Here is a 26,429-nt window from a genome sequence, read left to right as displayed (position 1 = left end):
CCATTCCAGTGCTTCACCACCCTCCTAGGGAAAAAGTTTTTCCTAATATCCAACCTAAACGTCTCCCACTGCAACTTGAGACCATTACTCCTTGTTCTGTCATCTGCTACTACTGAGAACAGTCTAGATCCATCCTCTTTGGAACCCCCTTTCAGGTAGTTGAAAGCAGCTATCAAATCCCCCCTCGTTATTCTCTTCAGCAGACTAAACAATCCCAGTTCCCTCAGCCTCTCCTCATAAGTCATGTGCTCCAGCCCCCGAACCATTTTTGTTGCCCTCTGCTGGACTCTTTCCAATTTTTCCACAGCCTTCTTGTAGTGTGGGGCCCAAAACTGGACACAGTACTCTAGATGAGGCCTCACCAATGTTGAATAGAGGGGAATGATCACGTCCCTCGATCTGCTGGCAATGACCCTACTTATACAGCCCAAAATGCCATTAGCCTTCTTGGCAACAAGGGCACACTGTTGACTCATATCCAGCTTCTTGTCCACTGTAACCCCTAGGTCCTTTTCTGCAGAACTGCTGCCTAGCCACTCGGTCCCTAGTCTGTAGCAGCGCATGGGATTCTTCCATCCTAAGTGCAGGACTCTGCACTTGTCCTTGTTGAACCTCATCAGATTTCTTTTGGCCCAATCCTCTAATTTGTCTAGGTCCCTCTGTATCCTATCCCTACCCTCCAGCGTATCTACCACTCCTCCCAGTTTAGTGTCATCTGCAAACTTGCTGAGGGTGCAGTCCATGCCATTCTCCAGATCATTAATGAAAATATTGAACAAAACTGGCCCCAGGACTGACCCTTGGGGCACTCCACTTGATACCAGCTGCCACCTAGACATGGAGCCATTGATCACTACCCATTGAGCCCGACGATCTAGCCAGCTTTCTACCCACCTTCTAGTCCATTCATCCAGCCCATACTTCTTTAACTTGCCGGCAAGAATACTGTGGGAGACCGTATCAAAAGCTTTGCTAAAGTCAAGGAATAACACCTCTGGCCTACAGGGGTAGGCTACACTAGAAGCGCAACAGTGACGCAGCTGCACCACTGTAGCATGTCTGGTGAAGACACTCTATACCGACGGGAGAGAGCTCTCCCATCGGCACAACAAAACCACCTCCACACGATGCAGTAGCTATGGTGGCAGAAGATGCTCTCCTGCCAACATAGTGCTGTCCACACCGGCACTTAGGTCGGTGTAACTTCCAGCACTCAGGGAGGAGGCTTACCCACATCCCTGAGCGACATCAGTTACACTGACAGAAGTGGTCATGTGTACAAGGCCTCAGTTGGAAGGTAGGAGAGTGCTCCCACCTTCCCCTCCGCATGCGGCCATGCCAGGCTGCAACAGATCAGGCTGATGCATGTCAGCCTGGACAAACCCCAGCCTCCCAGAGGGTGCTCTGCGGGAGGTGCCCCAGCTGTTCTCTTCGGAAAGCTGTCTGTGGAAGAGCTTTCTCCTTAGCACACCTGCCAGCCGATTCGGCCTCCCAGAGCCAAGGCAATGACTCACTCCCGCAGCAGCGTCAGGCTGCAGCCAAACCCCCCGGGCTGGGAAGATGGGTTAGTCCCATTCCCCTCCTTGAGTCACACCGGATCATGGCATGGTCTCCAAGAAACTTCTCCCTCTTCCCCTCCCCCAGGTCTTTAGCGCAGGGGGTGTAAATATGGTCAGAGACCCAAGCCAGGAGGCATGGGAGTTGAGGCTGGAGAATTAGGGCCTGAGTCTCATTTATACTAAGATCCCTTTGCACCGCTCCGCAGCATAAAGTGGACTGAAAGTGGGTGTTCAGGCCCCACTGGCAGAACGGTCTAACGCAGCCTCAGTGCAAAGGAGAGACCGGCCCAGTGGGAGGGAAGCAGCCAGAGACGGTTTAGTTAGAAACACTATTTGCAGTGACATTTGGAGGTGGAAGGGGGCAGATATTCCGATTTCCCCAGAACTCACTGTAACCCAGGAACAGGCCTGGGGTCTGCAAAGTAGGTGAGAAGCTCTCCCACACACTGGTCCCACTGTTTATTGGAGGGCAAGAAGGGGTAACGTGTCCCCTGGTCGCCCCTTCCCCACCCCATGCTGGTCACTATGCACTGGTCTCTCCTAGACACGAAGAGGCTCCCGCAGCCTGGTGCAGCGCGTGAGAGCCACAGGGGCGCGGCCCCTCTGAAAACCAGCTTGGGCCTTTCAACTCCCAGGCCCTTGGCCTGATACCCACATGCCGCCCTCTCGGGGTGCTGGGACCCCCCAGTCTCTCAGCTCGACCCGTCCAGGGAAGGGGATCATTGCCCTTGTCTTCTGGGAGTGGGGAAATAACTAAGTAAGGTATCATATTTAGCCGAGCTGTTTCCATAGCAACAGAGAAGAAGTCTTCATCTCTCCAGCGTGCGGCTGTCTCAGCCCTTGCTGGTTCCCTGAGCCCTCTCTATCTGGCTGCCGAAGGAGAACACGGCTCCATAAGGACAGAGGCAGCAGCAAAAGCCAGTGGGGGCTTTCAGCAGAGACCCTTGTGTCACAAAGCAGCGGGAGCAGAATCTGCACCTGCAGGAGATTGGGGCCAGGCCAGCTGCAGCTTCTTACAGGTGACAGTCATCTGCAGGAAACAGGCAGCAGAGCTACCAAACGCTCCCTCCCACCCCCATCCTCACAAGCACTGGATTCACTTGGGTCTTCTGGATGGCTCAAGGAACAGGAAATGGGACACGGAACCCCATTGCCTCCAGTTCCCCAGCCGATCCAGGTCAGTGGTATCTGCCAGCTGTTCCATGGCTGGTGTGCCATGAGTTCGGTAGGTCTCAGTGGAACAGATTGCAGGTCCTAGAGCAGCAGGATGAGCCTGCCAAGGGCCCACAAGTCAGAACCAGTCTGGGGGCCCAGCTACAGAACAGTTGTCCCTGACCTGGGGCCATGGTGTAGTGCAGACAGGACTTCTGCCATGTTCCCCCAAAGCAGCGGCTGGTCACAAGATTCCTGAACATAAACCCAGAATCCAAACAACTTGGCAAGGGGGGGTGGGGAAGCTGGTCTGCAGTTCAGCCCCTGCTCTGGTGGGCCCTATTCCAGCTCGCACCCCATGTCCTCTGTGATTGGTCTTTCCATAAACCTATCAGACGCAGCCCTAGAAATGCTTCATTTGAAACAGTATAAATCCAGTAAGGTAGTGCCAGATCCTCAAAGGTATTTAGGTGCCTCACTCCCTTTGATTTCAATAGGACTTAGGTACCAAAATACCTTTGCAGATCTAAGCTTTAGCACAGGGGAGGAAATGGAGCGGATACTTGATCCCAGAGGAAATCTCAAGCCAAAAAGGTCCTTGGATGGAAGGGGCCCAGAACAGCGGGGGTCAGTGATCATGATGTTCCCCAGTGCTCCGTTCCCAATGTGTAACTTGGACACTAGTCAACCCAGACCAGTAAGGGATTGTGTCACGCCTGCCCTGCAATTCTGAGTGCCTTCAATGTTATGCACAACGCTGACACCAACAGCCAGCCTGCAGGAGGTCACACCCTGGCTTCCACCAGCCAGTTACTTTTTGCAGCCCAACACCCACTCGGTCCCAGATTTCCCCCAAACCATCTGCCGTGCAACGTCCAGTCCTCCTGACTATAGCACTCACAGAACCTTACTAAGTTCATTGCTCCTGTAAAGAGACTACATGGTAGCTCATTAAGTTCCCAGGGGGTTGACAGACACTCATTTCAATCACAGCCCTGAATTGCTATATAGTAAAACAAACAAGAAGCCATCAGTGTAAGTGATATCAAGTAACAAACAAACGTAAAAATACACTTCTAAACCTTCACTTCAGCAAGTGACACACTATGCCTGAGCAGCACTCTCACCTATATTCATTTCCCGGAGACTTCGGCCTTCCTGGCTGAAGTACCCAACATTCTGTGATTTCAAGAGCTCCGACCCCTATAATCCCCCAAGGGATGCACAACTATGGGGTTCTCTCCCCCTTCTCTATCCATCAAAGGTTACTGGACTATAAAGTCTTTGAAAAAGAAATCCAGACCAAGTGTCTCTCTCCTGAAGGAGTATAGACACCAGGCTGTCTTCCCAAAGTTCTGCTGTGCTTCCCTTCCTGTTGACTTCCCATCCCCCTGTTGATTCCTATGTAAATGGAGCTTCCAATGTTTTGATTCCACACTGATTAATTTCATTGCAGACAGGTAGATAGCTGCCTTCCCTCCTGCCTGGAGAAAACCTGCTTCTCCCTGTGTTTGGTCACAGCCTTTAAAGCATAGCAGTGATCATCCATAATTCCTCACATTGTGTTAATACGGACAATTCACAATGATCTGAAATCAGTGGTTCTCAACCAGGGGTACGCAGAGGTCTTCCAGGGGGTACAACTCCTCATCTAGATATTTGCCTAGTTTTACAACAAGCTACATGAAAAGCACTAGCGAAGTCAGTACAAACGAAAATGTCATACAATGACGTGTTTATACTGCTCTATATACTATACACTGAAATGTAAGTACAAAGTTTATATTCCAATTGAATTATATGTCAAAAATGAGAACGTCAGTACTAGTGTGCTGTGACAATTTTGTATTTTTATGTCTGAGTTTTAAGCAAGTAACTTTTAAGGGAAGTAAAACTTGGGGTACACAAGACAAATCAGACTCACTCTTGAAAGGGATACAGATGTCTGGAAAGGTTGAGAACCAGTGATCTGAATCACTGTTGGGTTACAGGTTTTCATAAAAGACCTTACTCAATACACTTGTATGGCACAGTAATATTGCATGCAATCAGCTGATTCAGTTGCTTATCACTAGAGGTGCAGACCCCCTGTCTTTATAGGTAAGAGGCTATCTGTCCCACTCGCTGGGTTGGTGGCTTTGTTTACCTTTTATGTAAATGTACCTTCGTTGTCCCTGCCCAACAACCAACCTGGTCAGAGAAGCAAATATCCACTCCTTTGTCTAGGGCAGACTGGGCTTATTCCTTGTTTGCCAAACACATTTCTAGCACATATCCATACAGCACACAAGAATATTAATGAACAGTGAGTTATTAGTTTCCCTATGCTATGTTGCATGCCACCTTGTGGGTTTATATTTAGAAGTTAGATGTAATGAGCATATCAGGCCTGACGCGCTACTGACAGACCCCCAAAGGGCCGCTTTGTCACAGTAACTTGTCTCTCCCTTCAGGACCCCACCAATGGCTACTACAGCGTGAACACCTTCAAGGACCACCACTCCACCCCCACCATCTCCCTCTCGGGCTGCCAGCCGGACCTGAGGCCCGCCAACAAGCAGCGAGTGCCCACGGGCATGTCCTTCACCAACATCTATACCACCCTGAGCGGGCAGAACCGGCTCTACGACTACAGCCAGCGCTTCGTGCTGGGCATGGGCAGCAGCTCCATCGAGCTGTGCGAGCGGGAGTTCCAGCGGGGCTCCATGAGCGACAGCAGCTCCTTCCTCGATACGCAGTGCGACAGCAGCGTCAGCAGCAGCGGCAAGCAGGACGGCTACGTCCAGTTCGACAAGGCCAGCAAGGCCTCGGCCTCCTCCTCCCACCACTCACAGTCCTCGTCCCAGAACTCAGACCCCAGCCGGCCCCTGCAGAGGAGAATGCAGACGCACGTGTGAGCGGCTGGGACGTGGCCAGCAGTGTGGGGTGGGCGGGGACGGATGGTCAGGGGCCGAGGCGTTGGACGCTGGAGAGCCCCCAGCAACTGGGAGCTGCAGAAGTGATCTTGGCCCAAGCTTTATTCTGGTTCTAATGAGTTTATTTTCCAAAGCATTTTTGTCCACAGTAAAACGACACCCCCTGGCTCCAGTGGGGTACCTGGGGGAGGGAGGGGTGTCTTGAGCAGCTCTTCTCCCCTCCCCCCCCCCTGAAGACTTGCAGTCTCCTTCCTAGCCCTGTGGGGCAACGTCTAACCATTGTGGGGCGGGGAGACTATGGCAGCCAAGGCCAAACCGATTCAAGCACAAACCACGAGGAAGGCTGGACCTGGAGGCTGGCGCTGTGGGGAGGGGAAGGGGCGAGCCTTGCCATGACCTTGGCACCCAGCGCCCCCAGCCCCCCACCAGGAACCGGAAGCCTCTTCCAGGGCGTTTTCCTTGGTGCCCCCTTTGGGGAGAGAGACGCGTGCCCTGAAGAGTGCCAGGAGCCCTCTAGAGTTTTGTTTGGGCCGAGAACCACCCTGTGCCCATGGCCCCTCCTCACATGAGCCTTCCGCCCTTTCAGCACTTACTTCACTTAACAAGAACTGTCTGCACCGGTCAGGCCACAGGGGCAGCTTCCCACTGGCCCGGGGGCTAGCAGCACGGTGGTCTCCCCTCACACACAGACAGGGCCACACTGCTACAGCCCGTTGGTTCCCCCCTCAACACCTCGCCTTTCCTCTCCTCTGCAAGCCCTCCCCCGGGGGCTGCTTTCCCTCTGGGAAGCCGACGAGGGAGTCGACTCAGAGGCCTTCCCCCAGCGCCCTTCCTCTGACTTCCACTGCATTGCCGCAGGAGGACACTCCAGGGAGCTTGCATCTCAGACCCACCGCCATGCCCGTCCCGCCACTCGCAACCCCATGACTCTGAGCCGTGTTTTCTGACCACGAGAGGGCGTGGCTTCATTTAAGACAGCGCAACACAAACGTAACAGGCGGTGGTGTAACATAGGCGCACTGACGCTGCTAAGTCTGGTTCTCTTCTTTCATTTGGTGTTCAGTGTCCATCATATTACAGTGTGTCTTGGGACTGACACAGCGCGAGGGGGCCCGTCCTGCTGCTCCACAGCAGTTCTCATGCACCAGGGGACTCTGCCATGAGCCAGGAATTGTTGCTGGACACAGCGCGACGGAGGACTGTCTCTATCTGAGTTAGGTATGACAGTCACAGAGGACCCTCCCAAAGCGGGGGGCATGCCAGCAGAGAGCAATCTCTTACTGCTGCTTGTGTATTACCCCAATAGCACAACTGGAAGATTAATACAAGAGGTGTAACAAGCTCCTCTGCGTCTGGGCCCTTTCAGGTTATTTGGAAGCTATTAAATAAACATGTCTGTTCCGCGAGGGCACATACACCCAATTTCACTCTGCTTCTGTGCTTTCAAAACGGAGTCTCCTTAGGGCAGGCCTTGCTGATCCCGGCTGGGTCAGATTTGATACGGTCATTCTCTCGGCAGAGATGGCAGTCAGTGTGACAATCTCATGCCAATAGGCCAGAGTGTGAGGTTGATTTAGCTGTGGGGATCTGGCCTGGCCCGTTGTTCTCATTTAACTTTCATATTACAGGGCTTTGGCCCCAGTGTGCTGGGCGCTGTATGAACACAGAGGCTCCAAGGCAGAATTTGGGGGAGGTGGGGGAATTCAGGCCCACCCTAGGTCTGGACTCACATTAACACATCAGAGGCCATGGGGCACTTCAGAAGGATCAGAGGTTTATTGCTACGGTGGTAACAGAGCAGAACTTGATCCATTTATACTATTAAGCCATATTTATTATGGTAGAATCTAGGGCCTCCCATTGGACGGGGCACTGCCCAAACAGAATAAGAGACCAGCCCTGCCCCTAAAATCTTGCAATCTAAATTAAAAATTAATTCTAGATGAAAAATCCTCCCTTGCTCTTTGGTCTTTTCACCCTTTGTTTGCGTTTGGTCCCTGTATTTCCATCACTCAAGTCAAACTGAACAGACTAAGGGTAAATTTTTCAAAAGCTCCTAAGTCACTTTAGAACCTAAATGTTATTGAAAGTCAATGGGACTTAGGTGCCTAGTAAGATTTGCAAAAGCATCCAGGCACCTATCTGCATCTTTAGGCACCTTAATACCTTCACAAATCTGCCTCAAGTGCCAAAGTTACTTCTGTAAATGCCATTTAAGCACCTAAGTCACTTAGGCATCTTTTAAAAAAATGTTACCCTCTGTCCTTTTCTGCCTCTCAATGCTGGGTTGCAAATGCCACTCTTTAAATCCAAACCCCCATTAAAAACCAAACCCCCACAAGCCAGTGTTAGCTGGAATTGGGAAATAAATAAATACAAGTCATAGGAACAGTTCAGTTGACCCTAGGGGGTGTTAAAGGATTTGTAAAAAAACAAGGACATTTATATTGGGGATTAAACCATCCCAGGAGCGTTTCCCTTTAATTGTAAAAAAGGCCAGATTCTGCTCTCCGTTCTCCCCGTGTAACTCCAAAGTAACTCCCTTGGCTTCAGAGGAGTTAGTCCTGATTTACACAAGTGTTGAGGAGAGAATTTGGCTTTATGTGCAAATACTCTCATGCATAAAGAAACCAGGGAGCATTCCCGGGGCTCTGGAATGGACAGCAGCTCTCAATAGCTAGGGATCACCGCACTTCTGCCCCCGCTATATAACACGGCACGTGTGACTTTTGGGTGGCTGGCGACTGGGCGATAGGACCCAGTCCATTGCCTCCAGCTCCCCAGCCCAGAGCTGGGGCAGGTTGGCAGCACGGGGCTGAAGGAGTTGTCTGGCCACCTCCGGTTTCTTGTACAAAGTGTAAACGTCTTTGGGACATTCTCTGCTCGGGACTCGCTCCTGTCCCAGTCCACGGGGACAAGTCAGAGCTGTGAAGATTGAGGCATGTGATGGGTGAAGAATTAAAGGATTAAAGTGAAAATAAAGGCCTGAGAAGCAGAGGGACTAGAGTAATGGTTCCTAACTGCCGCCTGTGGAACATTTGCTGGTGGTTGGTGGAGACACGCTCCCATATTTCCAGCTACTACACCCTATTAGAAGTAGTAACCTCCTCCCCTCGACACACACTTTCCCATGTAGCTGAGGGGAGGGGCCCGCCAGACGGGGGCTATTTACACATTGAGCGGGAGGTGGAAATACCCACACTAGCTGTAATTGAACTAGTGCACTGAAAGAGTGTAGCCCCGGTGCGAGCAGTGAGCTGCCGGAGTACGTCCCTAGCACCGTGGATGGGCTCAGGTAACCCCTCCGGCTACACTCTGTGTCTAGCACGCTCGCTTGACCACAGCTAGTGCGGGTGTGACGGGTTGGATCACAGAAACCCCCTTGGGAGCTGCCACCCAATGTGCCAAGACTACCCCTGCTTCTGTTTTCCCTGCCAGCTCAGGACTCCAGCACCCTGTCTTGCTGAGCCAGACACTCCAGTCTGCTCTAACACAGACCCAGGGTCTGAATCACTTGTCCCAAAGCTGCAAGTTTACCTGAAAACAGCTCACAGGAGTGTGCTTGTCTTTAGCACTCAGATGCCCAACTCCCAATGGGGTCTAAACCCAAATAAATCCGTTTTACCCTGCATAAAGCTTATGCAGAGTAAACTCATAAATTGTTCGCCCTCTATAACACTGATAGAGAGATATGCACAGTTGTTTGCTCCCCCAGGTATTAATACATACTCTGAGTAAATTACTAAATAAAAAGTGATTTTATTAAATACAGACAGTAGGATTTAAGTGGTTCCAAGTAGTAACAGACAGAACAAAGTAAGTCACCAAGCAAAATAAAATAAAATGTGCAAATCTATGTCTAATCAAACTAAATACAGATAATCTCACCCTCAGAGATGCTTCAGTAAGTTTTTCTCAGACTGGACACCTTCCAGGCCTGGGCACAATTCTTTCCCCTGGTACAGCTCTTGTTCCAGTTCAGGTGATAGCTAGGGGATTCTTCATGATGGCTCCTCTCTCCTCTTTGTTCTCTTCCACCCCTTTATATATCTTTTGCATAAGGCGGGAACCCTTTGTCCCTCTGGGTTTCCACCCCCCCTCACTGGAAAAGCACCAGGTTAAAGATGGATTCCAGTTCAGGTGACATGATCACATGTCACTGCAAGACTTCATTACTCACTTGCCAGCACACACATATACAGGAAGAATCACAGGTAAACACAGCCATCTGCAGACAATGGTCCTTGTTAATGGGAGTCATCAAGATTCCAAACCATCATTAATGGCCCACACTTTACATAATTACAATAGGCCCTCAGAGTTATGTTTTATATTTCTAGTTTTAGATACAAGAGTGGTACATTTCTACAAATAGGATGATCACACTCAGTAGATTATGAGCTTTGTAATGATACCTTACAAGAGACCTTTTGCACAAAGCATACCCCAGTTGCATTATATTCACTTATTGTCAAATTTTTCTAAAACCATATAGACTGCACAACGTCACAGCCGGTACATCTCCTCGAGCTGGGAATTGCAGCTCCCGCCTGCAGTGGAGAAGGGCCCGCGGCGATCGACTGGTAGACCACGCTCCGGGCTGGAGCATCCAGGATCCGCTGGCCCAATCGACTGTAGAGATTGAAACACTTCACACAGCCCTGGAGCATTTGCAGCTTTACGAACAGCCAGTAGTGAGTTCAGCTGTACCAGGCTCCTAGGGAGGCGAGTCAGTATTATCCCCGAGTACACATGGTTCTGTCCCAGACCTAACCCTTAGACTACAAACCAAGTCTGGACAGCACCAGGGTGAGACAGCTGGAGAGGACCTAGTGTCTCCAAACCCCTGCCAGACCAGAAAAGCACTCAGTCACCACCTCAGACCCTTCTGGTAGCCTTAGTTTTGTCACCAGGCTCTCAGCCTCTATCCGGACAGCCAGCAGACAAGCTCTGGGAATACTGGGGAAACTCACTTCCTTCTCACACGCAGAGGCAGGGACCTTACACTACTGGACCTTTCTAAGAGCACTGAGATGGCCTCCGCTTTTCCCAGTCTCCCTTCCACCACCCCACACCGCAGAGTCACCCCAGCCACCTGCTCGGCTTGGCGTCAAGCTCTAGGGTTAGCCAGCCCACCAAGAGAAGGATTTACAGACAGTGCATCATTAGGGTTAGGGACTGCAAGGGTCATCTAGTCTAACCCCCAGTCAAGATGCGGGATTTGTTGTGTCTAAACCATCAGATGGCTCTCCAGCCTCCTTTTGAAAACCTCCACAGAAGGAGCTTCCACAACCTCCCCATGGCTATGTTCTAAAGAAGTCTTTCTGGGTTTCCACAGCTGGAACTCGGCCACATCCCAGGTGACAGGAGGCAAAGGCAGGTGAGAACGGGCCATGTCTAGAGAAGAGAATGCCAGTAAGCCTGGATGGGAAGAACCTGGCTAGGCCCCAGGAGAGTCAGGGCTCTGGTGGATGCTGGCAATTTTGAAGCTGATAAGAGACTAACTGCTTGAAAACCAGACTCCTGGGTCTTTGTGGTCTCGATCGGTCAAATGTCTGTCCCGGTTTCCCCCTCAAACAGGCATGTTCTGCCCTGACTTCCACTAGAGGTGGCCCAACCCCAGCCCTCCTTTGAGCAGCCCTGGAAACCCCTCCTGAATCCAGCCTGGCTTGTGAATTTGGGAGCTGCAGGCCAAAATTCCATTGATAAAGGTTCTGCTACAGAGACAGCAAGCAGGTGGCATTCTGCCTGGGGCGTGGCTGGGTGCCGGGGGGTTCTGGCTTTGGGCCTGATGGGACTCGTGCATCAAGAGTGGCTGCAGGAAGTTTGCCCAGAGGACAGTGATGGCTATAATTCTAATACCGTCCAAAGCAATGCACAGGTGCAGCCCACCCCCAAACGTACATATCAGTCCTGCTTCCCTGGACAACCCGTGTGTCAAGGACCATCCTGGGAGTGCTTCCACATGGGAGAGCCAGGCAATTCTATTCAGATATTTCATTCATGTGAAGTGCATGGGCAATATCCTTGTTCCCCAGTTCCTGGAATAAGAGGCCCTGGGCTCATTCCTGCTGGTTTCCTGAGTACACGGAGTGGCTAATTCTCATGATTTTGTCTGAGATTTCTCTCAAAGCTCCAACTGCTGGAGTGATTAGCTGAGAATCCTAGCTTTCCTTTTGTTAAAAAGTACATTGCGAGCCCTGGTGGTTAAAGGGAAAAGCTGGAAAACACAACCCAAAAGGCTCAGAAACCAGAAAACGAGTCCAAAAGATATTTTTTAAAAGCCTCACAATGTTTAAACCGATCTCATGACTTTTCGAATGCCTGAGGTTGGCAATATGGTGTGCGTGGGAGAATTTCGGCAGCATGGTACCATCTCCACGCCCAGAGCAGACAGGGGGACCGAGTTACAAACAAACAAACCAAAGCAGCATAACAGAGCAAACTGAATATAAACTCAGTCCTCTCTCCCGCCTTCTCTCTGTAAAGCCGCTGCTTAGGCAAGGCTTTTAAATGCATGCAGGCATACAATGGATGCTATAGATAGACAAAGACACGATCACACAGTCTGTGCAGGGAGAGCTAATCGGAAGCTAAAGGGAAAACGTTAAAAAACAGCTCAATGGCCAGAAGGCAGGGGAGGTTGAGAATCCAAAGCACCCTGTGGACTCTGGATTGGACAGAGCATATGTCCTCCACAGTGACCCTAACCAAGTGTCTCAGAAAACCACCACTAGGAGTGAGAGACCAGTTCGGTGTCCGTGGCTCTAGTCCTTGGCATCTCTTGACCAGTCTCCCTAGTAGCAAAGTCCCCCAGCCCTCCACAGAGGAGCCAGCATGGGTCACTCCAACCCAGGTTTAGCTCCCAGCAGCTCCTGCGTGGATCCAGAGCTGAGCACTGAGGCCCAGGGTGGGTGATGGGACAGCTGGCAGGTAACGATGATGCTGAGACTGGAGAATGAGGCAGCTGTCCACGTTGCAGCTCAAAGGGGCCCTCCAGCTACCTCCAGGATGGGGCCTTCGGTCCACAACAGCAATGGTCTGGGTCATTAGCTGGGGAGTAATTAAACCGCTCAGCGAGAGGCGCTGGGAGTGTCTTCCCCGGGCAATCAGAACCCAGTGGGAGAGATGATTATGCAGCAATCTCCACTGAAACAGATCAGTCCTGCTGCTTCCTCTGCATCCCTCAGCTCCTTATCACCAGTGAAGGCAGACACTGCTGAGCGAGACCCCTTGCGAGTCAGACCCAGCAAGCTCTGCCCACACAGTGCCCCGCGGGGCCTCGATACCTCAGGGGCTTGGCAATGGATTGTGGGTCTTCCACCCCCAAGAGACTTCACTGCCCAAAGCCTGGGAACAGGCCTGAGACCCCACAATGGGCCAGTGCTCACATCACAGCACCATCCCTGGCCATCTCAGCAGAGAGGCAAGGATTGAATGGGCCACAGCAACTGAACTGCCTGGAGCTGGTCCCTCCAGAGCAGGGGGCGGTACGTTAAATGGGGTCTGGGGTAGGGCCACGTTCTAGTATCACAGCAGCACCAGGAACCCAACTGAGATCCGGGCCACGTATGTACACCAGCCTCCACCCAAAGAGCTCGCAATCAAAATAGACCAAGGATCCGACACAGAGAGGGGCAGTGACTTCCCAGAGATCACACAGCCGATCACTGACACTGCCAGGAACAGACTCCCGGAATCCTCGACGGGCGCTCTATCCACTGGGCCACGCTACCTCCCCTTGTCTGTGCTGTGCCTGCTCTGGGTTGGCTCCCCAGGACGTAGCAAAGCAGGCTCCGCTCTGAAATCAACAGCACTTTTGTTTCCAGCAACTGGAATCCACTTGGTTAAACGTGCTGCAGAGGGCCCGAATTGCAGGAAGTGTGTGGGAGCGAAAGGGGGCAGAAGCAGGACCATGGGGGGCTGACGGCAGGATGAGGCACTCTCACGACACTAGAGGCACGTGTCATAGGCAGCAGGGACTGAACCAGGCACCTCCAGCTCTTAAAGCAGGAGCTCCGGCTGCCTGAGCGAGGGGACCTGGTTGGCTCGGTTAGCCAGGCTCCGCAAATGCTGTATGTGATCCAGCCACCACTAGAGGGAGACGGGACACCACACGGGTGGCGTGGAGAAGGTGTTTGAATGACAAAGAAGGGCAGCTCCAGCTATTGGAAGTTCCTGGCCGCTAACCTCTGGGCCCCAACTCAGCTGGACTCCTATAGCCAGACCCACCTGCCCCTGACCTGCAGGGGTCTCAATTGGGCTATACACTGACGGATGGGGGATTCCAAGGAGGCAGCTGTACTCTAATATTTGGCCACAAGGGGGCAGACAGGACCCATGGTGTGTAAACTTCCCAGCAGCCTGCCTCCCACAATCATTAACCTGATCCCTGCAGCCTCAGCTAGGCTGCCTGACGGGGCTGTTATTTATCAACTCAGTTTATTAGCTCAAGCTGCGGCATGGGGCTCAGGATCCAGACTGCAACCCCCAAAGGATCTGGGCCCCCAGATTTTTTTAAAGGAGGTAGCTGCCTAACTCGCACTGAAAGCCTCAAATAGCTGGCCCAGGAGGGCTTCTTGGATCCAGGGCTTTGCATCAGCCGGTTACAGAGTGAGGGGCTATTTGCAAAACTCAGCCCCAAATCCAGCAGACTTGGGGGGTTCAAAGCAGGTGCTCTGCTTCAGGCTCCTCGCTAAAATAATCGCACCCTGCCACAGCAGCAGCCTCCTTCCCCAGGGCCTTTGCGAACCAGGCACCGACAGGAACGGCAGTGCTGGCCAATGTCGGGATACCGGGCTAGACAGAGCAGGGGCCTGCTCCCGCCTGGCCGTCCTTACATTCCTGTACTAGGATCCCACACCTGAGCAGGGGAAAACAGATGCAGAATTCCAAGGACCGCAGGGATATCTCCCCTTCCTGCCACACTGCACCCCCTCCACACTACCAGCCCTTGGGGCGGGCCCTGGGTTTTCTGTGATATGTCAGCACTGGCTGCTAAGAGCGTCAATGTGCGGCTGCTTCTAACACCGCAGGGCCAGCGAGGGAACTCTGTGGTTGGGACAAGTAAATACCCATCAGTCTCTTACTATCCACTAGGCAGTATGAGCTAGTGGATAGAGCAACGGCCTGCTGCTGCGTGACCTTGGGCAAATCACTTCCCACGCTCTGTGCCTCAGTTTCCCTGTCTGGACAATGGGCATAATGAGACTGAGTCACCTCCTCTGTAAAGTGCTCTGAGGTCTACAGCCGAGAAGAGCTCGGCATTAGTATTGTTTCTCCAGCGCGTACCACATGTCGTAACAGAAACTTACCCTCAAGGGGGCCCAGGAGACGCGCAAATCTCCCTGCCTCTAGGAAACAGAAACCATATTCTTTCTGCTGAGATTCAGAGCCTGACTGCAGCACTAGGGCCTTGGCGTGTTTGCCAGTTCTGCCTCAGACACTGGGGCGTGGGGGGGAGTGAAATCCATCACTGGCTGGAGCCCATCGCTGCTGCATCCTGCTGCCCCCGAGATCACCCCACTTCCAATCACACCCAACACTGCACAGGCCAAACGCCGTCAGTGCAGCTCCGGGGATGGATGGAAGCCGGCTGAGGAGATAAAGGCCCAGGTGACAACCTTGCAGTTCTCCCTGCAAGGAAGAAGTGGGGCCAAACATCACAAGGGAAAAATCAAGCCATTTGCTCCCTTAGGGGAGGATCTATTACCAGGGATTCTCTATATCCTAGTAAAGAGGAGAGGACAGAAGTTGATGAAGTACAGGTTGGAACTGAAGAGAAACAGTCAGATGAAAAAGAGTCCCATTCAGTTACATCACACAAATGCAGACAGCTAAACATTGACACATTTCAGTAAGTGTTTGTGTACAAATGCAAGAAGTCTAAATATTAATATGGGCGAACCTGAGTGCCTGGTATTAAATGAGAATATTGTTATAATAGGCATCACAGAAACTTGGCGGAATGATGATAATCAATGGGACACAGTATCACCAGGTTATAAAACATACAGGAATGACAAATTAGGTCATTCTGGTGGGGGAATGGCACTAGATGTGAAAGAAACCAGAGAGACAAATATAGTAAAAATCTTAAATTAATTAAACTGTACCATAGAATCTCTATGGATAGGAATTCCATGCTCGGATAATAAAAAAGGGAAACACCACAAATATGAGAAGGCTAGTTAAATAGAAATTAAAAGGAACAGTCACCAAAATGAAATGCCTGCAAACTGCATGGAAACTATTTAAAAACATCGTAATAGAGGTTCAAATTAAATGTATACTCTCCCCCCCCCCCCAAAAAAAAAAACAACAACAGTAAGAGGACCAGAGTAAAATTGGTAGAGACAAAAAGACATCTTTTAAAAATTGGAAGTCAAATCCTACTGAGGAAAATAGAAAGGAGCATAAACTCTGGCAAGTCAAGAGTAAAAGTATAATTAGGCAGGCCAAAAAAGAATTTGCAGAGCAACTAGCAAAATACACAAAAACTAACAGCAAAAATAAGCACACCAGAAGAAGGAAGTCTGCCAAACAATCAGTGGGGCCATTGGACAATCGAGGTGCTAAAGGAGCACTCAAGGAAGACAAGGCTGTTGCTGAGAAACTAAATGAATTCTTTGCATTGGTCTTCACTGCAAAGGCTGAGAGGGAGATTCCCACACCTGAGTCATTCTCTTTATGTGACAAATCTGAGGAACTGTCCCAGATTGAGGTGCCAATAGAGGTGATTTTGCAACAAATTGATAAATTAAACAGTAATACATCACCAGGACCAGATGGTATTCACCCAAGAGTTCCTGAAGGAACTCAAATATGAAATTGCAGAACTACTAACTGTGGTATGTAACCTATCACTTAAATGAGCTTCTGTATCAGATGACTGGAGGGTAGCTAACATAACGCTGATTTTTTTAAAAGGCTCCAAAGGTGATCCTGGCAATTACATGCCAGTAAGCCTAACTTCAGTACCAGGCAAATTGCTTGAAACTATAGTAAAGAACAGAATTATCAGACACATAGATGATAATGTGCTAGGGAAGAGTCAACATGGCTTTTGTAAAGGGAAATCATGCATCCCCAATCTATTGGAATTCTTTGAGTGGGTCAACAAGCATGTGGACAAGGATGAGCCAGTGGATATAGTGTACTTTGACTTTCAGAAAGCCACTGACAAGGTCGCTCACAGAGGCTCTTAAGCCAAGTAAGCTGTCATGGGATAAGAGGAAAGGTTTTTTCATGGATCAATAACTAGTTAAAAAAATAGGAGACAAAGGGTAGGAATAAATGGTCAGTTTTCACAATGGAGAATGGTAAATAGCAGGGTCCCCCAAGAGTCTGTACTGGGACCAGTGCTGTTCAACATAGGCATAAATGATCTGGAAAAAGGGGTAAACAGTGAGGTGTTGAAGTTTGCAAATGATACAAAAATCATTCAAGACAGTTACCTCCAAAGTTGACTGTGAAGAGCTACAAAAGGATCTCACAAAACTGGGTGACTGGACAATAAAATGGCAGATGAAATTAAACGTTGATAAATGCAAAGTAATGCACATTGGAAAACATAATCCCAACTATACATATAAACTGATGGGGTCTAAATTAGCTGTTACCACTCAAGAAAGTTTTTGGAGTTCATAGTTCTCTGAAAACATCCGCTCAATGAACAGCAACAGTCATAAAAGCTAACAATGTTAGGAACCATTAGGAAAGGAATAGATAATGAGACAGTAAATATAATGCCACTATATAAATCCATGGTACGCCCACACCTTGAATTCTGCATGCAGTTCTGGTCGCCCCATCCCAAGAAAGTTATATTAGAATTGGAAAAGTACAAAGAAGGGCAACAAAAGTGATCAGGGGGATGGAACAGCTTCCATATGAGGAGAGATGAAAGAGTCTGGGAGTGCTCAGCTTGGAAAAGAGACGACTGAGGGTGGATATGATAGAGGTTTATAAAATCATGACTGGTGTGGAGAAAGTAAATAAGGAAGTGTTATATGCTCCTTCTCATAACACAAGAACTAGGGGTCACCCAACGAAATTAATAGGCAACAGGTTTAAAACAAACAAAAAGGAAATATTTCTCACACAACACACAATCAACCTTTGGAACTCTTTGCCAGAGGATGTTGTGAAGGCCAAGACTATAGCAGGGTTCAAAAAAAGAACTAGATAAGTGCATGGAGGACAGGTCCATCAATGGCTATTAGCCTGGATGGGCAGAGATACAACCCCAGTCCCTAAGCCTCTGACTGGCAGATGCAGGGACTGAACGACAGGGGATGGATCACTTGATAGTTGCCCTGCTCTGTTCATTCCCTCTGGGGCACCTGGCATTGGCCACAGTCGGAAGACAGGATACTGGGCTAGATGGACCTTTGGTCTGATCCGGTATGGCCATTCTGATGTTCTCACACTATGGGGCATAAGCTAAACATCGCCAAGGTGCTGGAGGAATCATGCCCCCTCCCCTGGTGCAACACATGGGGGAGGGTGGGTTTTCAGACACTGCCCAGTATCAGACCTCACAGAGCAATGGGCCAACCCAACCTCCTCTGAGCCCCAGGGACCCACCTGGAGGTCGAACAGGCTTTGCCCCTCTTACCCCTATATCCCCCCCGTTTACCTGGGCCACTGAGCTGCCCCAGATATACCCTACCAGATACACTAGCCCTTCCAACGCTGGCTGTAGCACTCGAAATCTCTACCGCCCCAAACAAGCAGTTGGGGAAGGAGCCCAAACCAGCCCATCTAGCCTGGCCCCCGGGTCAGCATCAGGCCATTGCCAGCGATTTGTCTAGTCGGATCCCCCAGTGATGGGACTTCCCCATTTCCATCCCATGGACTCCCCAGTACATTGGCCTCCCAGGACACTGTTCCTGAGATCCACATTAACACCCCCCCCCCCCCCCCGCTTTCTTAATTTCACCCCTCCCTTCAAGTTCACATCCTCGACGGGTCACTGTCTCCCCCTCCCTCAGACACTCGTCACATCCCCCTGCTCCCCCAGTCTGCTCTTTCCATCTTTCCTACCAGCTGGGAGAAAATTAACCAGGCTTGTTGGAAAGGGGACAGCCTGGGTGGGCCCCTGGCCCCATGGCACAGGAGGGGTTACACTAGACTTGACCTGAGTCCAAGTCTCATATCCTGTCCTGGGAAACGGAAAAGCCTAGTCCCTGGGCCAGCCAAGACTCAGGAGAGCGTGGGTGTCAATAAGCTCACAGAGCCTTGGATGAAGAGCTCTGCGTAGGGCTCAACCTTCGATGAGTATTTGCAATCCCACCTTTGCAAAATTAGAAGCCGCCGGCAGGAAACGCGGGCGCCTCCCTGGCACAGCTTTGCAGGGGCTTAGGCCCTTCTCTTGCAGCAGCCGAAGAGCGGCAGGCTGGGATTTAACATGCAGAGCAGGAGATTTTCTTTTTCACACTGACACAGTGGCAAACAAAAAAAGGCATTAAATGCCGCTCCAAGGAAATGCTGTTGCTGCCACCTGCTGGCCCTGTGCTGTAACTGTAGTTACACCCCTTTCCATTTCACACCCTCTGCCCACACAGCTGCTGCCTGGGGAGGACCCCACCTCATCCCCCACACATAATTCATGAAGTTTGATTAATATGCAAATACTTGGCAGCCGATTGCCCCTCGCGAGCAGTTAATGATTTGTTCAGAGGCCCAGCTGCCTGCCAGTATATTTCCGAGGCCTCCGTCTATGGCAGGAGCTTTTCCAACCATCTGTTCATTAATATGTAACAAGCAACAGTGATGAGCAATTAAACTGGCTGCAAATTAACCAATTTGCTTGGGGAGCTGCCTTTTGAGCGCTTGTTTGTTTCATTAAACCTTACATTCTTCAGGACCCCGAAGAAACGTGACTCCAGGCGTGGCGCTCGGAGGCTGGGCCCTGCCCGGGCCGCTCAGCCCTCACTGCCTGGCTAGAGGTGAAGTCTCCCCCAGAAAAACAGTCATTTCCAATGATCCGAGCTCCAGAGACACGCCTGGGTCCGCGCTGGCGTCAGGGAGCCTCGGTAGCACCTGGAGCTATCGATCACAGCTTTTGTGATTGTGTGTTATTTGTATTTCATTAGCACCTGGCAGCCCCAGGCATGGGCCACTGGGCTAGGTGTGTAAAGGGTCTGCTCGGTGCAACAAAAGTAAGTCACCTGGCAGGACTGCAGGCTGGGAACTGGCTGCTTTATCTAATGGCATCGTCACATTAGAGTGGGGACTCCCACTGCCTAACCAGAAAATGAGGGAAGGGGTGGAGTATAGATCCATCCTATAACACTCTGGCTAACCAGTTAACCCGGTCATGACCGCTTCACTACACTAAATGTTGTACAAAGATACAGTCCCTGCCCCCAAAGAACTTACAGTCTAAGACAAGAGACTATAGGTGGATCCCGACACCAGGTAGCACAAGGAAACAACAAGAGAGTACCGGGCAGCGTGATACTCCTGACAGAACGCAATTAATGGGTCCCTCCAGGGAGAATCAGCCAAAAGAACTGGGGGGTTGACACATGTGTTTGTAACGAAAGCGCCCAGTTTAAAACAAAGAAGTCCTGGCTGGAATTCACGCACACGTGCACAAACCAACAGTGAGGAATGATTGTATCCACTTAATCCAGTGCAATCATCATGCTTCATGGACAGTCCAAATTTCAAGCCAGGGATTTCTGTGCTGGGGCAAACTGGGAAGCAGAGCAATGGTACGTACAGCAGCAGACTGGAGCAGTGTTGGGTTTGTTCTTGTTTCACGTACTGTGAATAAGACGGTCAGTCCCTCGTGGGTTCTCCTTAACCCTGTTGCTTCTTGCTTAGAGTGGTTAGGGCACTAGCCCCCGCTTCAGTTCCCTGCTCTGCCACAGATCACCCAGGTGTCCAGGGGCAAGTCACTTGGCCTCTCTGTGCCTCGGTTTCCCCGCTGTACAATGGGGAGAGTAGCCCTGCCCTGCTTCCCAGGGGTGCTGGCGGTTAAATGCATTAAAGACGGTGTGGCACTCAGGTGTCGTGGTGAGGGGAGCCAGATGAATACCTTATACTGTTGGTATGACAGCAGGGTGGTAGCGCCTAGTGGCTCTAACTGAAGGGGTGTGCTAGGTGCAGTACAGAGACAGCTCCTACCCTGAAGAGCCAGTGCCCAGAACAGACAAAGGGAGGCTCATTACCCCTCTGACCCAGCTGGGGAACTGAGGCAGGGAAATTTAAGTGTGGCAGCGCCAGGCCTTGAACCCAGAGTCTCCCGAGTCAGAGGCCACAAGGCAGATCCGCGCCCCCCCCTTCCTTCCCTGGCATCAGTCTCTGGTCATAGAGAACGTTAGAAATAGCCTCCCACTGTGCAGTTCTGCTCCAGCTCGCCACAGAGACCCGGGTCTGTGTCTCAGGGCCACCTCTGCTGCAGACGGGGTCCCTGCCGGAGCTGCCCAGGAGAACCCAGGAGGAAGAGCTGTGGGGACGGGAAGGAGTTAGGGCCTTTGGCAGAGCTACAAGGCGACTGTGCTGGACCCCACTCTGATGACGTTGCTCCTTGTCGGGCGGGGACACCTGCGCCCGGACAGAGGCCAAAGCTACTAGACAACCAGCAGCCTGTGGCTTTGACCCTGGGACCTAGAGAGGAGGGTGCCATAGACCCAAGGCCCCCGCGCCAGTCATCCCCCTGCCCTGCACTTGACAAAGGAAGATGGATGGCGGCAGCCTGGCGGGCGGGGCTGGCGCCGAACAGCTCTTAGGGCTGGGATTGCTGGGGAGGAAGTTCTCAAGGGAGCCGCTCGGCCCATAACAGGGGGTAGGAGTCAAGACTCTAGGAGGAGGAGCTTCAATCACATAAAAGGCAGATGTTAGGGCAGGGGTGGGCAAACTACAGCTCGGGGGAGGACACATCCGGCCCTTCAGACGTTTTAATCCGGCCCTCAAGCTCCCGCCGGGGAGCAGGGTCCGGGGTTTGCCCCGCTCTGGCACTCCAGCTGGGGAGCAGGGTCCGGGGTTTGCCCCGCTCTGGCACTCCAGCTGGGGAGCAGGGTCAGGGGTTGGCCCTGCTCCGTGCATGCTGTGGCTCTGCACGGCTCCCGGAAGCAGCGGCATGGCCTCCCTCCGGCTCCTAAGTGTAGGGGCAGCCGGGGGCTCCACACGCTGCCCCCCACCCCAAGCACAGCCCCTGCAGCTCCCATTGGCCAGGAACCATGGCCAATGGGAGCTGCAGGGGTAGTGCTTGCACACAGGGCAACGCGCAGAGCTGCCTGGCCATGCCTCTGCGTAGGAGACAGAGAGGGGACGTGCCGCTGCTTCTGGAAGCTGCTTGAGGTAAGCGCTGCCCAGAGCCTGCACCCCTCACCCTCTCCCAGGCCCCAAATTCCTGCCCCAGCCCTGATCCCCTTCCCACCCTCCAAACCCCTCAGTTCCAGCCTGGGGCACCCTCCTGCACCCCCAACTCCTCATCTCCCACCCCACCCCAGAGCCCGCACCCCTTCCCACACCCCAACCCCTAATTTCATGAGCATTTATGGCCTGCCATACAATTTCCATACCCAGATGTGACGCTCAGGCCTCAAAGTTTGCCCACCCCTGCATTAGGGTCAGGTTTGGCCTCACCCCAGGGGATACAGGGCGGGGGCAACTCCATGACATGCAGGAATTGGAGCAGAATGCAGACTGCTCCGAGGGGAGGATCAGCCACCACCATTGCTACCACCCCGTGGATAGATGCTGCAGCCTCCTGCCATGGTAGCCTGAGAAAGCTTTTCTTGACCTGCTGCTCACAAACAGGGAAGAATTAGTAGGGGAAGCAAAAGTGGATGGGAACCTGGGAGGCAGTGACCATGAGATGGTCGAGTTCAGGATCCTGACACAAGGAAGAAAGGAGAGCAGCAGAATACGGACCCTGGACTTCAGAAAAGCAGACTTTGACTCCCTCAGGGAACAGATGGGCAGGATCCCCTGGGAGAATAACATGAAGGGCAAAGGGGTCCAGGAGAGCTGGCTGTATTTTAAAGAATCCTTATTGCGGTTGCAGGAACAAACCATCCTGACGTGTAGAAAGAATAGTAAATATGGCAGGCGACCAGCTTGGCTTAACAGTGAAATCCTTGCTGAACTTAAACGCAAAAAAGAAGCTTACAAGAAGTGGAAGATTGGACAAATGACCAGGGAGGAGTATAAAAATATTGCTCAGGCATGCAAGAGTGAAATCAGGAAGGCCAAATCGCACTTGGAGTTGCAGCTAGCAAGAGATGTTAAGAGTAACAAGAAGGGTTTCTTCAGGTATGTTAGCAACAAGAAGAAAGTCAAGGAAAGTGTGGGCCCCTTACTGAATGAGGGAGGCAACCTAGTGACAGAGGATGTGGAAAAAGCTAATGTACTCAATGCTTTTTTTGCCTCTGTCTTCACGAACAAGGTCAGCTCCCAGACTGCTGCACTGGGCAACACAGTATGGGGAGGAGGTGACCAGCCCTCTGTGGAGAAAGAAGTGGTTCAGGACTATTTAGAAAAACTGGATGAGCACAAATCCATGGGGCCGGATGCGCTGTATCCGAGGGTGCTAAAGGAATTGGCGGATGTGATTGCGGAGCCATTGGCCATCATCTTTGAAAACTCATGGCGATCAGGGGAGGTCCCGGATGACTGGAAAAAGGCTAATGTAGTGCCCATCTTTAAAAAAGGGAAGGAGGAGGATCCAGGGAACTACAGGCCAGTCAGCCTCACCTCAGTCCCTGGAAAAATCATGGAGCAGGTCCTCAAGGAATCAATTATGAAACACTTAGAGGAGAGGAAAGTGATCAGGAACAGTCAGCATGGATTCACCAAGGGGAAGTCGTGCCTGACTAACCTAATTGCCTTCTATGATGAGATAACTGGCTCTGTGGATGAGGGGAAAGCAGTGGATGTGTTATTCCTTGACTTTAGCAAAGCTTTTGATACGGTCTCCCACTGTATTCTTGCCACCAAGTTAAAGAAGTATGGGCTGGATGAATGGACTGTAAGGTGGATAGAAAGCTGGCTAGATCGTCGGGCTCAACGGGTAGTGATCAATGGCTCCATGTCTAGTTGGCAGCCGGTTTCAAGCGGAGTGCCCCAAGGGTCGGTCCTGGGGCCAGTTTTGTTTAATATCTTTATTAATGATCTGGAGGATGGTGTGGACTGCACTCTCAGCAAGTTTGCAGATGACACTAAACTGGGAGGCGTGGTAGATACGCTTGAGGGTAGGGATCAGATACAGAGGGACCTAGACAAATTATAGGATTGGGCCAAAAAAAAGCCTGATGAGGTTCAACAAGGACAAGTGCAGAGTCCTGCACTTAGGATGGAAGAATCCTATGCACTGCTACAGACTAGGGACCGAATGGCTAGGTAGCAGTTCTGCAGAAAAGGACCTAGGGGTTACAGTGGACGAGAAGCTGGATATGAGTCAACACTGTGCTCTTGTTGCCAAGAAGGCTAATGGCATTTTGGGCTGTATAAGTAGGGGCATTGCCAGCAGATCGAGGAACATGATCGTTCCCCTTTATTCGACATTGGTGAGGCCTCATCTGGAGTACTGTGTCCAGTTTTGGGCCCCACACTACAAGAAGGATGTGGAAATATTGGAAAGAGTCCTGCGGAGGGCAACAAAAATGATTAGGGGTCTGGAGCACATGGCTTATGAGGAGAGGCTGAGGGAACTGGGATTGTTTAGTCTCCAGAAGAGAAGAATGAGGGGGGATTTGATAGCTGCTTTCAACTACCTGAGGGGGGGGGGGGGTCCAAAGAGGATGGAGCTTGGCTGTTCTCAGTGGTGGCAGATGACAGAACAAGGAGCAATGGTCTCAAGTTGCAGTGGGGGAGGTCTAGGTTGGATATTAGGAAACACTATTTCACTAGGAGGGTGGTGAAGCACTGGAATGCTTTACCTAGGGAGGTGGTGGAATCTCCTTCCTTGGAGGTTTTTAAGGCCCGGCTTGACAAAGCCCTGGCTGGGATGATTTAGTTGGGGATTGGTCCTGCTTTGAGCAGGGGGGACGACTAGATGACCTCCTGAGGTCCCTTCCAACCCTGATATTCTATGATTCTATGTCCCAGCATCCAGGACGCAATCTCAGCCATGGTACTGCAGCAACCACCCAAGGAGCTGCTCCGACAACCCAGAGAGCGACAGTAACACCCTCGCATGCTGCGGCGCTTAGGAACATCACAGCAGAACACTGGGGCAATGGGATTTTATGGAGAGAACATGTTAGGTGAGAAACAAGCACACGGGGCTGGGGGCTGCTTGCTTCTTTCCAAAAATAGAAAAGAATTCTCTGGACAGCTGGCCAGACAACGGTTTTCCTACCCCACGAATGTGTTAGAGATTTCCAAACATTTCCCACTGCACACCAGGGTGAACCGGAGCCCTTTTCGACATGCATCACTAAACATCACGCAGAGTGAGCCCAGAATAGCCATAAGAACGGCCTCACTGGATCAGATCAATGTTCCATCTAGCCCAATATCCTGTCTTCTGACAAAAGCCAGTGCCAGATGCTTCAGAGGGAATGAACGGGACAGGGCAATTTGGAGGCCAATCGCCTTCTGCTCAGGGCCCTCACTGGTGGAGCAGGGCGAACGTTTTTTGGACTAACCGTTCTTTCAATTGAAAGTATGCAGATTCGGGCCGACCAAAAAAAACTTTTTGCAAATTTGTGCTGATTTTGCTTAATTGTTTCAGCCTGAAAAAAAAATTGCATAAAAGTCTCCCCTCCCCAAATTCCTGACACATTTTCCTGTGAAAAGTTTCGGTTTAGCTGAATCTGCTTTTTCTGTTGGCGGGGGGAGGCAGTTTTGGTGAAAAATCCCAAGCAGCTGTCTCAGGGCTTTCTCTAGTTAAACTTTTTATTCCCTTGGGTGGGGGGGGGGTTACTTTGTGGCACTGAGGGAGGGGGAAAGTCTCTCACACAGACAGACGGCAGAGTTGGAGCAGAAGGCAGGCAGGTCCGATCCCAGTGCCAATGGGGCGAAGCTTTGCTCCCTCCCAGAGAAAAGCAGCCACAGATCTGTCACTTCCCATTGATTTATTTTGAAAGCAGAGAAGAAGGGAAAGAATAAAAAAACCCAAAAACCTACCCAACCATTGGAAAACTGGCACACTCTGTGTGTAGTGATCTAATGCCGGGTGGAAGGAGGGAGAACGCGGGCTCTTCCCTTTTGGGATCACAGACTGGCAGCTAGACAGGCTGGAAGAGAATAGACCCTGTGAAGAGCCAAAGACCCATAATTCCAGGGCAGCGCTTTCCTGGAATAGGCAACAATAATTTAAAATTACATGAGAATGAGGAAGGATTCGAAGGCAGCAGGGCGAGACACGGCTTCTGTTTGTTATGCCCTTTCACAGCAAGCTCTGGGCCTGTCCCCCACAGCCGGCCTTCGAAAGCAGCCTTGCAAAAGTCTACTCCAGGGGTGGGCAACCTATGGCACGCGTGCCAAAGGCGGCACGCGAGCTGATTTTCAGTGGCACGGATCCTGGCCACTGGTCCGGGGGGCTCTGCATTTTAATTTAATTTTAAATGAAGCTTCTTAAACATTTTAAAAATCTTATTTACTTTACATACAACAATAGTTTAGTTATATAATATAGACTTATAGAAAGAGACCTTCTAAAAAGGTTAAAATATATGACTGGCAGGGGAAACCTTCAATCAGGGTGAATAAATGAAGACTCGGCATACCACTTCTGAAAGGTTGCAGACCCCTGGTCTACTCCCTTAAAGAGCCAGAGTTTGTGTGACAGGTAAGTTGCTCATCATGAGAAGGGCAGGCTAATTAGTCTTGTCCCTCGTCC

At 51.1% G+C, this 26,429-nt stretch overlaps 1 protein-coding gene across 1 annotated transcript in view; it reads left to right on the top strand.

The window, feature by feature from the left end:
* The window catches only part of KIRREL3 (kirre like nephrin family adhesion molecule 3), a 312,230-nt gene extending 306,622 nt beyond the window's left edge, over window positions 1-5,608 (top strand). The window contains exon 16 of the mRNA XM_065417046.1: window positions 5,165-5,608. Coding sequence (XP_065273118.1) covers window positions 5,165-5,608 — 444 coding nt within the window. The remainder of the gene's footprint in view (window positions 1-5,164) is intronic.
* Window positions 5,609-26,429: the final 20,821 nt, after the last annotated feature.

This window comes from Emys orbicularis, chromosome 15 (genome assembly GCF_028017835.1).
Source record: "Emys orbicularis isolate rEmyOrb1 chromosome 15, rEmyOrb1.hap1, whole genome shotgun sequence".
Taxonomy (NCBI): domain Eukaryota; kingdom Metazoa; phylum Chordata; order Testudines; family Emydidae; genus Emys; species Emys orbicularis.
This window is presented reverse-complemented; position numbering and strand designations above follow the sequence as displayed.